This window comes from Vanessa cardui, chromosome 5, assembly GCF_905220365.1.
Source record: "Vanessa cardui chromosome 5, ilVanCard2.1, whole genome shotgun sequence".
In the NCBI taxonomy this organism is placed as follows: domain Eukaryota; kingdom Metazoa; phylum Arthropoda; class Insecta; order Lepidoptera; family Nymphalidae; genus Vanessa; species Vanessa cardui.
The window spans coordinates 575739-590458 of NC_061127.1; the positions used below are offsets into that span (position 1 = coordinate 575739).

At 40.4% G+C, this 14720-nt stretch overlaps 1 protein-coding gene across 1 annotated transcript in view; it reads left to right on the forward strand.

The window, feature by feature from the left end:
- LOC124530023 (alkyldihydroxyacetonephosphate synthase) overlaps positions 1–12657 on the forward strand; it is a 34191-nt gene extending 21534 nt beyond the window's left edge. The window contains exons 3-11 of the mRNA XM_047103995.1: positions 873–1164; positions 1514–1699; positions 2171–2344; positions 2870–2986; positions 3325–3471; positions 3887–4153; positions 9334–9494; positions 11833–11954; positions 12408–12657. Coding sequence (XP_046959951.1) covers positions 873–1164; positions 1514–1699; positions 2171–2344; positions 2870–2986; positions 3325–3471; positions 3887–4153; positions 9334–9494; positions 11833–11954; positions 12408–12589 — 1648 coding nt within the window. The 3' untranslated portion in view covers positions 12590–12657. The remainder of the gene's footprint in view (positions 1–872; positions 1165–1513; positions 1700–2170; positions 2345–2869; positions 2987–3324; positions 3472–3886; positions 4154–9333; positions 9495–11832; positions 11955–12407) is intronic.
- The last annotated feature ends 2063 nt before the right edge of the window (positions 12658–14720 follow it).

Consider the following 14720-nt stretch of genomic DNA (forward strand, 5'->3'; position numbering starts at 1 on the left):
TTATTGAATCACGAGCGTCACTCATACGAATGCAAGCCGATAATTTAGCTTGGAGACGCGTGCCCTCCGTGAGTAAACATATCTATACTTTATTTCGGTTACATTTAAGACTATAGATAAATTGCATTATCGTTAATTTGTAACGCAGCGATAAGATAAATCAACAACTAATAGTATGAAATAGCTATTTATTTGGAAGTTATTGTATTATGTGTTTTATTGGTATACTCGGATATATAGATATATATTGGAGTTGTAGTTCTTGATGGTTTTTTGTCCTGCATATATAGGTATGCATATGGAGATCTATAGCACGATGCGTTATAGCATACTGAACAACTGACCCAGTTAATATTTTTAATCCCTTCAGCAGTATAGACTATATGTATGTTGTCTTTTATAGCGCGTCCATATTTTATTAGATGCCTATATTGGTCGTCTTCGTATTTGGACTCCCCTTCTACTTGCCATAAGATGGAGAACGCGGACAGTATAAAAAAAGCCTAGGATATATAGATGGAGCATTAAAAGTAGCCATAACACTTACTTTTCTTTTCTTTTAAACCCAAGGGTTCTCTGGAAGATTTGAAAATTAAGATGATATTTTCAAGATAACTAATCTCAATATAATTCGGAAGCAGTATGTATAAAGTACGTCGCTTATGGTGTTAAATTAATAACACAGCACGAGCAGATAGATCACTTGACTAGACTGTAATTTTATTATTTAATACAAATCGTTTAAGTCCCATTATTAACAAAAAAATCACAAGTAAATCTTTTACTGTTCAAAGCCGAATCCGAGTATTGAAGCTAGAATGAAAATAGTTGATTACTTAGCTTTCTTGTTTTAAGACACTTAAAATTTTCAGATATCCAATATCCGGCAAAAGTCTACCGCACGCACGACAATGGGTAAAAGAAATGTTCGATATAGACTTGACAGAAGAACCGAAACAACTACAACTGCCGACCTCGTTTCCAAGCAGTCGATTGCCGAACAATATAAAGGAAGAATTAGAAAAAATATCATTACTCAGTACAGAGGGAGTGGACAGACTCATAAGGGCGCATGGACAGACATTGCATGACGTTTATAATTTAAGGAAAAACAGTTTCCCAAGAATTCCCGATGCTGTAATTTGGCCGACATGCCATGAGGAGGTAAGTTTATTTGTGAATGAATGAAATATACTTATTGTTTAAAAGAATTGTACATTTTTGTAACGATTTATATATTTATGATAATATAAAATTTGTAGAACATTGAAATTAATTAAATCCCTGAGCAAATTACAATAATCAATAAGCGGAAAATTCTACGCAATCAAACTTGTATGCTCTTACCAAACACCATGTTCTATACAGCACAGAAGGTGTAAAACCAGGGACACTATAGTATAGCGATAAATTTTTAGACACTTGGGAACTTCAGTATTTTCCCAAGATTCGACGAGCGTTCTAGATATAGGTATATAAAAGTATTATAATGTATTTTAATCCGATTTCCAAGGTAGAAGAAATAGTGCGCTGTGCGTCTAAACATAACTTCGTGATCATACCCTTCGGCGGTGGCACCTCCGTGTCCGGTGCCGTGACGTGTCCTGCAAAGGAGGAAAGACCCATCGTAGTCCTCGATACGAGCGAAATGAACTCTATACTGTGGGTAGACAAGGACCAGCTACTTGCGAATGTTCAGGTGAGTGGATTTAGTGAAGTAAAAATATTCAATTAATAAATTACGGTATTGAGCTAATCCATCCGCAATTTGATTGTTGGATACTTACCATAGATACATGTAACTTTAACTTTATTCTATTTGTTATTAGTTGAAATAAATGATTATCAAAAGTAACATGTTAATATGTGGAAATCTATACTTCTATACTAATATTATTAATGTGAAAGTAACTCTGTCTGTCTGTCTGCCTGTCGCCTTTTCGCTACCAAACCATTAAACCGAATTTGAATTTTAAATTTGGTATGAACCAAACTTGAACTCTTGAAGGACATAGGCTACTTTTTGCCAAATACACGACAACAAACCCCTAAAACGCTAGTGAAGCTGCTGGCAACGACTAGGAATATATAAGTTATTACTCCTATTGTAATTCAATGGAAAATGTAAAAGAAGTATCGTGTATAATGTTGGTATCGGTTTATTTTCTAGGCAGGCATCGTCGGTCAGGACTTGGAACGTGAGATGCGTCTGCGAGGCTTCACAGTAGGCCACGAACCAGACTCGTATGAGTTCTCGACCCTGGGCGGTTGGGTCGCGACGAGAGCCAGTGGCATGAAGAAGAACACTTATGGAAATATAGAAGACCTCGTCGTCCATACTAGGGTACACATTTAGAATCTGAAGTAGAAATTAATTGTTACTTGTGTTATAAACTTTGAAAAAGAAATAGTAACCCCAAGAGTCAGAGCGTGTTTTTATGAAGTCTTCTAAGTATGAGGTACTAAATGGTCACGCAAGATAACTAATAATATTATTTTGTCTACGAATTGATTATGAATGAGCCATAATAATTTCACGGAAAGCTTAATATTTGGCGTGATGTGTGCGACCCAGGCAAGCACCGCTGATTCATGTGCTTAATTTTTCTTTATAATTTATTTCATGATCGGCGGTGAAGGAAAACATCGTGAGGAAACCTGTATGTGACAAATTTCATAGAAATTCTGCCACATGTGTATTCCACCAACCCGCATTGGAACAGCGTGGTGGAATAGGTTTCAAAACGTTCTCCTCAAAGGGAGAGAGTTGGGTCCATATTGCATTGATCTCCTTTACCCTTATTTGATTAGAAGAAAAGTTAGTTAGTTAGTTCTAGCTGATGTAATTGATTGACATCTTCGCTCGCAGGCGGTGACCCCTTTGGGTGTTATAGAAAAAAGTTGCCGCGTCCCTCGCCTGTCGTGCGGACCGGAGTGGGAACACATCGTTTTGGGATCTGAGGGTTGCTTGGGAGTTGTTACTGAGGTACGAAATTTTTTTACCATATTTTAAACAGTTCTGATGTTATTAATTTCATTATTTCGATTAAATCTATATTGTGGACCGATGGTAGCTTTACATTCAGTCCAATAATATAACGATTCGAAACGTTTCTATTATTCTACGCGTTTATTAATAATTAATATTTTGATTTTGACTTTTTTCGCATTCAGGAGTATCTCTGAAGTCATTTGAATTAATTAATATCCATACGCCAAATGTAATTTAATTTAATTTTCTTGCCTTAAAAAAAACTTTTTTTCATGACCAAGTTTAAAAAATAAGTTTTTGTTAAAGTTAAAAAGTGTTTTTATTTGTCACAGGTGACGTTGAAGATCCGTCCATTGCCGCCCGTCGTGCGTTACGGGTCGCTGGTGTTCCCGGACTGGGAATCTGGGTTCTATTTCGAGAGAGAGGTGGCTAAGCAACGCCTGCAGCCTTCCAGTATACGACTTATGGACAATGAACAGGTAACGTCACACGTACTCTCGATTTTTTACTTCTGATTTAATCCACATAACCGAGTTACCAAATTATAAGCCTATTTTGTAATTAAAAGGATAAGCAGCAAATATTCTATACATTACTCCTAACTACTGAGTTTCTTGTCGGTTCTTCACGGTAGAATCTACTTTTCGAAGCGATGGTAGCTTCGCTTGATACTTTTATTAAATGACCATTCAAAAGTGCTTGTCTTCTTGAATAAAGTAGAAAGAAAAATTTCGCATCACTAAAATGTCAGAGTTTGTCTTCATTCCTCGATTAGTGGGAATAGATCGAATACCGACCGTAGGAGGAGTGAAGTAATCTATCTCTGCAATTTCCCGGCTAATATTGACAGTACAATTTGACTCAACATAAGTCGACATTGTTTTTTCTTTCTAGTTCCGTTTCGGTCACGCTCTAAAAATGGAGCAATCTTGGGGTGGTGTCTTACTGGATGGTCTAAAGCGTTTCTACATAACGAAGATCAAAGGATTCGACCCCCTCAAGTTGTGCGTGGTCACCCTGCTCATGGAGGGCACGGCCGAGCAAGTCGCCGACAGTGAGAAGAAACTGAATAGCATCGCCTCCCAGCACGGCGGCGTGCCCGGCGGCGCCAAGAACGGCGAAATTGGATACACTTTGACCTTCGTCATTGCTTATATTCGGGTAAGTGCTTGTTTGTTTGTATGTTATGTATGTACGCAAAAATATAAATGATTTTCCCAAAAATTGTGACGTACATTCCATTAATACTAGGAACAAGAATAAACTTGTTACGCCTTGTACCCGATTACACAGGGTTAGTAACTCTTTTTTGGGGCAATGTATACGTTTTTACAACAGGATCCCAGAAAACGTTCAACAATATTCAATTATAAAATTCAAAAGAATCGTTAAAGAGCGTTTGTGTGCTAAAGGATATTACAGCACTAATGACTTTCTAGTTGACTGCACACCTTGGGAATGAGATGATCGCCTCCAGGCTGTTTCAAATAACAAGAATATGTTTATTGTTGTAAATTATAAATTGACATTAAAAAAAATCCCGCTGAGTTTCTTTCGCCGGTTCTTCTCAGGTCTGAGGTATTAAATTCCGAACCGGTGGTAGATTATCGACAATCAATAAGAAAGCGTAAACACTTCTATTTTGAATAAAGGTTTTTGACTTTGTTTAGAGAATATGTTGGTAAGAGGACTCCTCTTTGCCTCTTTAGCAAGAATATCTCTCATTTTGTCTGAATATTTAGAAGAAGACCTTAATTATATACAAAAGTAAAATTAAAAATAGTTGCTATAAAAATCATGAACCCATTGAATGGTGGAAGAGAGCTAGTATCATTTCTTCGTAGAATAAATAATTTATCCTACGTGGAAGTCAACAAGTATTAATTCCACGATTTATTATCGTCTGCATAATCTCGTACTGAATAATATACCTTCTTTACCAGTTTGTGTTTTTACAAATGATTTAAATTTATGAAACGGAAAAGTTAAAAATGTCTGTGGAATTTTATTATAGAAACGGACACCTTGCCCCAAGAAGGATTTATTGACTTTGCGGAGTCGGAAACTTGGTGTTATAAGGTTTTCCTTACTCCTAGTGCTATGTGCAATGATTATCACTGATTTTATCAATGCTACTGTGAATATACATAATATTGTTGTAAATATATTGCGACGCAACACTGAGTATTCCTACTTTGTAAAAAATATCCCGAAGTGAGCCTCTAGCTCCATGATTATAAATAGATTATAATTAAAAAAAAAAAACATTATTTGCAGCGTTACCTCAAAGTATTATGCCACATGACATAACACTGTGAAAATAACCAAAATATACTAAACGAGCGGTATCAATATCAGTTATTTATCTAACTTTTCTGACTACGTATGCTGCGGAGCTGAGTCTTTCTATTAGAGAAGATAAATGAGGACTACACTGGAATCCGGAATCCAATTCTATTCCCAAAAAAACCGTAGTATCGGCTACATCAAGACGGCCACCGTTTAAAGATGTATTATAATTTTGCATTCTAACATTGGGTAGGGTAAAAACTGCACATTTTGTTTTTAGAGCATTCAAAACCAAATTATTTACTGTAAACCAATCCTATCTGTGATAATGCACCGTTCACATCGTCATAGTCAGCTTTTTTTATGTCCTCCTTAAAAAATAGTGAATTATCGTTAGCAAACAAAACTCTATCACAAATACCTCTAATATAGAAAGGAAGATCATTTACATATACAAAAAATAAAAAGAGACCCAAAATGAACCTAGCCCATAACCTAGACCCAAATGGAACACTCATTTTTAACGTAGATCTAGAATTCCATTAATAAAAACTTGCTGTTGATGATGAAAAGTCTAGAAATCCAAAGAATGGTATAATATTTATCATTTTGATGTGTGTGTATTTAGCAGATTGAAATGCCTTGTCAAATTTATTGCTCCAATTGGGGGACCTTAAGAATCGCCATTAGGTTTCCTGGTCAGAGTTTTCTTGATATTGAAGATAGAACTTTGTCATCAAATCTTCGTTGAAACTTTTTAAAAAGTGGGAGAAATACAAAAGGGGTTCATTTTTGTAGATTTGTTTTCATTTGTCCTGAAAGGAATATTTGCATTTCCTCCAAAGGCTTTGATTGTTTCATACTAATACTAAATAGCTGTTCTGCTACTCTGATATGAGGGTTCAGTTAAGGTAATACCAAAGTTTTGTGATGTGATGATTTTATTTATTTTATTTTATTTAAACACTTTATTGTACACCACAAATTAAACAGATAAGTAAGAACACATAAAAAAAATAGATGGTACAACCGGCGGTCTTATCGCTTTAAAGCGATTTCTTCCAGACAACCGAGGTGATATGGAGTAGTAGCCAACAGAGAAATGGTAGGTGGTGTAAAATAGACTACATGCATAGATACAAATAATATAATACATAAATAAACTACTACATACATATAGCTAGGTACATAAATACATTTATACATACATATATACATAGAGTCATACATAAAAACATATAAATATACAGATATATACAAATAACAAATGGTATCTAGTCGCCATTCAGTGTGAGAGTGTGAGGTAATAATTGATAACTTTAGTTTTAAATAATGTTAAAGAGGTTGCAGATTTGATATTAAGCGGGAGGGCATTCCACAATCGAGTAGCCTCAGCCGTAAAAGATTTTTTGGAAAAAATTGTTTTCTGTACAGGTAGATTTAAAAGTAAATTTTCAGATGAACGTAAGTTCATGTTGTGTCCGTCAATAACATTGCGAGAGTTCAAAAATTTAAATTTTTCTTTCAAATAAATAGGTGAGTGAGGATTGAATAACACACAGTACAGAAGACAAACAATATGTAGATTCCGGCGAAAACGAATAGGTAACCACTTGAGCTGAGTACGAAATTCAGAGACATGGTCATATTTGCGTAAGCCAAATATGAACCGTATAGCTAGATTTTGAAGACGCTCAAGTTTATTTAATTGGTCCTCATTTAAATCTAGATAGCTTGCGTCTGCATAATCGAGAATAGATAGAAGTAGAGAATGTGCTAACATAGTCTTGGTGGAAATAGGAAGAAAGGAACGGAGACGTCGTAGAGAGCCCATCGCCGAAAACATTTTCCTGCTGACTACATTTAACTGATGTGACCATGAAAGTGTAGAATCTAGATGTATACCGAGATTTTTTACCGTAGAACTATATGGTATAGTACAATTATCTAATATAATCGTAGGAATGTTTCTCCAGTCAACTCTTGAAATCATAGCAGCACTGCCAATAATAATGGCCTGTGATTTTGATGGATTGATCTTTAAACCATAACACTTGCTCCAATCACTGATTGTAACCAGGTCATCATTAATGGCAGCGATAGCGCTGGGCAAGTTATCCAAGGTTGACTGGGTATAAAGCTGGAGATCATCTGCATACATGTGGTAGAGAGAAGAAATCTTTTGAGTAATAGAATTAATGAAAATAGTAAAGAGAATAGGAGACAACACGCCACCCTGAGGCACTCCAGCACGTACTTCACACCAAGACGAAAATGTCTCGTCTACCTGAACACGTTGCCTTCTGCCTCTAAGATAACTCTGAAACCAGCCAAACACCGATGGAGATATGTTAAGAGAACGCAGCAAACTCAATAAGATGTCAAAGTTGACAGTACCGAAAGCATTGCTAAAATCTAACAATGTCAGCACTGTAAGTTGTTTATTATCCATGCCCAATCTAATGTCGTCGGTAATTTTCACGAGCGCTGTGACCGTACTATGACCGAAGCGAAAGCCAGATTGGAGTGGATTAAGAAGGCTGTGCCTATTTAGGAATGTTATTAATTGCTGGAGCACTAGTTTTTCTAAAACTTTGGAAAGGAATGGAAGGATGGAGATAGGACGAAAATCAGTGTAGTTCATAGAATTAGCCTTTTTGGGGAGTGGAATAATACGGGCTACTTTCCAGGCATCGGGGAACTTTGAGGAAGTGATGGATTCATTAAGGATATGAGTAATAACAGGAGCAATAGTTTCAAGGATAGGTACAATCATATTACGGCCAACGCCGTCGTCGCCCACGGCATTAGAAGAGATGGACACTATGCTCTTCTTAACATCACATTCGGTGAAAGGAATGAAATTAAACGGTGGATAGTCAAAGGTTGGCAAACAAGAAAGAATATTTAACGTCCGCTCTTTTTCTGCGTTGTCAATAACGTCAGATGAAGAAAAATGCTTATTAAGAGACTCTATGTCAATGTTACGGTGAAGAGAATTATGAGATGATTTGCCAATTCCAAACGATTCGAGGAATTTCCAAACTTTAGCTGGGTCGCCGTTTTCGACTGATTTATGAATGTGGCGTCGTTGCGCATCTCTACACGATGTATTGCAGCGATTCCGGATTTTATTATATTTAATACGGTTTTTGTCACATGCATCAGATTTTAATTTACTTTTAGCCATAGCTTTTTTTGCAATTAGACTTTTTAATTCCTCAGATAGCCAAGGCGCTGGTAAGTGTTTAATTTTAATAGGTCTAACCGGAGCATGATTATCATAAAGATCATGATTAATCTAGAAGAAAATAATCGATGTCACCAGGGCCTTCCTATGGGCTTCACGGACAATTATGCAATTGGATTATTAGCTTTTTGGCAGATCATCAAGTTCGTTGTCGACGGTGCATGCTCTGACATAAAATTTTTCAACTTTGATGTTCCACCAGACTGCATCTGTTTCTTCTGCATATCAATGATGTACTGCAAATTAGGAAGATTCACTGCTATGCGGATGACAATATCGTACATACCCTATACACCGGCCGTGCTAATATTTTTCGGGAAAACGTCGGCGAAACTAACATCAGTTTACGCGTTAACCTAACGTTAAAAAATTACCTTAAGTCGTTTCCACGAATTGTAAACATTACCATTATAGCCACAGCTAATGTTGGAACATTCTGCATCTTTCACCGATGTTTTTACAGCGAAAGTTCCGAGGAATTGTTTGCATTAATCTTTGCCGAATTTCACCTTCGGACATCTCGACAAAATTCTAAGTTTTAGACAAAATATGAATAATTGTATTTATTTACGAATTAAAGTCGCACATTGTTACAAATACGGCGGTAGTAATTGGCATGGAGCACATTTTTTTTGAAAATTATGAATAACAGAACAATCATAATCACTAATAAATAATCAGCCTACGAGAGTAACTATTACGTTATTTGCCGGCTCAAGAATATTAAATTTTTCTTTTATATTGTTCAATTATTAGCCATGACCGCATGAGCCGATTGAAGAATGTGTACACTCTGATGCAGGACCTGGCGCTAGATTACGGAGTGGTGGCCGAGTCGTTTGAAACATCCGTGTCGTGGGAACGCGCGCTGGCGCTGTGTCGCCGCACCAAGCGCACCGTGCGCGAGCAGTGCGCGCGCCGCCACATCACGCACTACCACATCTCCTGCCGGCTCACGCAGACGTGAGTACACACGCACCGGGCACTGCACACACACACACGCGCGCGCTGTGTCGCCGCACCAAGCGCACCGTGCGCGAGCAGTGCGCGCGCCGCCACATCACGCACTACCACATCTCCTGCCGGCTCACGCAGACGTGAGTACACACGCACCGGGCACTGCACACACACACACGCGCGCGCTGTGTCGCCGCACCAAGCGCACCGTGCGCGAGCAGTGCGCGCGCCGCCACATCACGCACTACCACATCTCCTGCCGGCTCACGCAGACGTGAGTACACACGCACCGGGCACTGCACACACACACACGCGCGCGCTGTGTCGCCGCACCAAGCGCACCGTGCGCGAGCAGTGCGCGCGCCGCCACATCACGCACTACCACATCTCCTGCCGGCTCACGCAGACGTGAGTACACACGCACCGGGCACTGCACACACACACACGCGCGCGCTGTGTCGCCGCACCAAGCGCACCGTGCGCGAGCAGTGCGCGCGCCGCCACATCACGCACTACCACATCTCCTGCCGGCTCACGCAGACGTGAGTACACACGCACCGGGCACTGCACACACACACACGCGCGCGCTGTGTCGCCGCACCAAGCGCACCGTGCGCGAGCAGTGCGCGCGCCGCCACATCACGCACTACCACATCTCCTGCCGGCTCACGCAGACGTGAGTACACACGCACCGGGCACTGCACACACACACACGCGCGCGCTGTGTCGCCGCACCAAGCGCACCGTGCGCGAGCAGTGCGCGCGCCGCCACATCACGCACTACCACATCTCCTGCCGGCTCACGCAGACGTGAGTACACACGCACCGGGCACTGCACACACACACACGCGCGCGCTGTGTCGCCGCACCAAGCGCACCGTGCGCGAGCAGTGCGCGCGCCGCCACATCACGCACTACCACATCTCCTGCCGGCTCACGCAGACGTGAGTACACACGCACCGGGCACTGCACACACACACACGCGCGCGCTGTGTCGCCGCACCAAGCGCACCGTGCGCGAGCAGTGCGCGCGCCGCCACATCACGCACTACCACATCTCCTGCCGGCTCACGCAGACGTGAGTACACACGCACCGGGCACTGCACACACACACACGCGCGCGCTGTGTCGCCGCACCAAGCGCACCGTGCGCGAGCAGTGCGCGCGCCGCCACATCACGCACTACCACATCTCCTGCCGGCTCACGCAGACGTGAGTACACACGCACCGGGCACTGCACACACACACACGCGCGCGCTGTGTCGCCGCACCAAGCGCACCGTGCGCGAGCAGTGCGCGCGCCGCCACATCACGCACTACCACATCTCCTGCCGGCTCACGCAGACGTGAGTACACACGCACCGGGCACTGCACACACACACACGCGCGCGCTGTGTCGCCGCACCAAGCGCACCGTGCGCGAGCAGTGCGCGCGCCGCCACATCACGCACTACCACATCTCCTGCCGGCTCACGCAGACGTGAGTACACACGCACCGGGCACTGCACACACACACACGCGCGCGCTGTGTCACCGCACCAAGCGCACCGTGCGCGAGCAGTGCGCGCGCCGCCACATCACGCACTACCACATCTCCTGCCGGCTCACGCAGACGTGAGTACACACGCACCGGGCACTGCACACACACACACGCGCGCGCTGTGTCGCCGCACCAAGCGCACCGTGCGCGAGCAGTGCGCGCGCCGCCACATCACGCACTACCACATCTCCTGCCGGCTCACGCAGACGTGAGTACACACGCACCGGGCACTGCACACACACACACGCGCGCGCTGTGTCGCCGCACCAAGCGCACCGTGCGCGAGCAGTGCGCGCGCCGCCACATCACGCACTACCACATCTCCTGCCGGCTCACGCAGACGTGAGTACACACGCACCGGGCACTGCACACACACACACGCGCGCGCTGTGTCGCCGCACCAAGCGCACCGTGCGCGAGCAGTGCGCGCGCCGCCACATCACGCACTACCACATCTCCTGCCGGCTCACGCAGACGTGAGTACACACGCACCGGGCACTGCACACACACACCCACACACACACACACACACACACACACACACACACACACACACACACTACACACACACACGCACACTACACACACACACGCACACTACACACACAAACGCACACTACACTCACACACACACGCACACTACACACACGCGCGCTGTCGCTTTCGCTGTGTCGTCGCACCAAGCGCACTACACACAAGAACAGTTTTAATTCTGTCAGGCCAGTAACTATTTAGTGAATTAATGATTACCGTATTTACTACTGTTTTTTTTTTATAATTTCAAAGCCATTCATAACGTTTTAGTTACGACGCGGGTTGCTGCATATACTTCTACTTCGGGTTCAAGACTGTTGGCTTCGAAGACCCAGTGCACGTGTACGAAGAGATAGAGCAAGCGGCGCGGGACGAAATCATTGCGTCAGGAGGTGAGTTGACAGTTAATAGTCAAGTCAAAATCCTTTAAACAAGGAAATTCTCTAAATATGTAATTGCACTCAGTCATTAGTTTTCAAAAATTTACTATCACGAACCTGGCCGAAACCTGCGAAAAAACTAAGCAGTTTTTTTAATACCAATATTTCAATAAAATCTCAGAAATTATTATAAAAATTATGTTGAAACTTAAAGTAATCCACAACTCACCATAACAAAATACTGTTTCCGCTACATTAAACCTAAGGCAAGTATACATATGAGAATAAAAATTTGGCCAAGAATAGTTACTTGAAACACACCGCGGACAGAAATCGCGGCTGATATCTTAACATTGAAATCAACCCTCTGAATCCTGTCTTAGGCATCAAATAAAATATTCAGAACGAAGTCTCAGCTACAGTTAATAGCATAGGGAAAATAAATTATTGGAACTATATTTCCAGGTTCAATATCCCATCACCACGGGGTCGGCAAGCTGAGGAAGAAATGGTACACGAACACTGTGAGCGAGCCCGGCAGACGACTGCTTTTGGCCGCCAAAGAAGCCTTGGACCCCGACAATATTTTCGCTTTAGGAAATATGGCCTTCGACCAATACAGTCCAGCGGTTAAGAGCAAATTGTGAATAAGATACATTGGTTTTATGTAAATTCTAAATTATAAGCAAAATCTTTGCGAGGGATTGGTGGGGGGTCGGGGAACGCCGGAGAGAACTACGGATTTATTGTAAAACTACGTTTCTGGTACAATTCATCTATTCCAGATAAGTTTGCCTGAGATCGACTGCTTAGTTAGAAGTTTATTGAAGAAGACAACGAATGAATTAGTACAATAATAGATAATTTAAACGACGTGTCAAATAGTAATACCATTTTTGTCTAAACGACTACATACAGATGTGCTGAATGTGAAACCTTATAATATAAATAAAGTGAGGTTCAATTTACTACAAATTATAAATGAACATAAACAATATTCTTTAGTTAATTGGTTTTAGGTGCATTTATATAAATATCTAATATTTAGTTTAGTTGCGGCTAAATTTGTTATATTTTGTGATTAAACAAATCATTTGTGAGTCAAAATAAAAACTTTCGTTTTGGAAACTGAAAACAAAATATACATTCCACTTCGTATAGTGTCAAATTCTATGAAAAACAACATACTAAGTAATCACAAAATCGTTAATATTGAAGTGATATTAGAGTAATGTGCCGAAATAAATCGAAAACAGAGATAGCGATACGAAAGGACAAAGAGCGAAGATACTGGCCTGAAGGCCAAGGATTACGATGATTCTGAAGCAATTTATAAATTTTAAACTGGACTGTATAGTCTTTGAATCCAACTATTTCAAGGGACAATGAAGCCTACCATCCTATTATCATTTATATATGAAAAACATAAGAAGTTGTGATTTAATATTTTTGATACATTACTGAAAAAGTTGCATGCCCCTTTCAAAATCAAAATATACTTTATTCAAGTGGGCTTTTACAAGCACTTTTGAATCGTCATTTTACAATTAAGTGAAGCTACCACCGGTTCGGAAAGTAGATTCTACCGAGAAGAACCGGCAAGAAACTCAGTAGTTACTCTTTTTCAACATTTAAAAAAAATACGGTCATGTTAGTTAATAAAATTATTTAAATTAATATATCCTGCCTGGAAGTCAACAGGTATTAATTCCACGCGTTTTTATCATCTACAAAATCTTGTATCGAATTATACGCCTTTTTTTCTTTCAAATAATATAACAAACTCTGAAAGGATCCACGTAAAGGTTTGTTTTCCGTAAGAGTAATAACAATTAATTTTTCCAGTTTGAGACATATTCGCCACCATTTTGAAATATTTCCATGACACGCTATATCTGTTTTCAGATTTTTGATCTGTGTAGCTTGTTTACGTGTGTGTGTGTGTGTGTGCGAGTGTCTGATTGAGTAGATAGCTTAATATAATGTATATGTTCAGTCCCTTACATCTAAGCAACAAAATGATCAGATAATTGAGAAAAAAATTTTGAACCGCAAGCCATGCGATTCAATACTGACCTCTAGAACTATTTGTTGTCATACTATATCCCCACTCCGAACACTACGCTCAATGGGAGTGGAAAATTAGTATAAGTAGGTATGAGAAATTTCTTTTAAATAGACATAGCTAGTATTTAAAAAAACTTGTATGTGAACTAGTATGTTAAACCTTCGGATGCCTAAAAAGGAAGTGGGCTTTATATGTAAACATTGGCTAAACGTTTTTTATTAATCAAATTGTGATATGAAATTTAAAATATTTGTTTTTTTTTTTATAAACGTACAGTACAAGAAGTGAAATATTTTTGCACTCATCATTTTTATTTATTGATTGATTTATGGATTGCGTTTTTGTTGACTTTGTTTTTTTAATATTTCTAATCTCTTTCCTGTAAGTAATATTATGTCTGTTTTATTGATTAAAAACACATTTTCATTTATAATTTGATCACAAACTATTTAGAAACCTGAAATGTTTGATTTATAAGAAAAATAAATAAATTTTCCTCATACATGCATTTGCTATTTTATTTTTAAGGAGCAAATGCACCTTTTTTAATTTTTAGAAAATGTATTTCGTTCCTATTCATATGAGGAAACATAAAAATAAATAAACGTTGATTTTATTTGTTAAATCAACTGCTCAGACCAATAGAAAAAGGTTTTAATGTTCGGAGCCAATAATTATATTATACCTGCATGTAAAGAAAAGATCAGAGG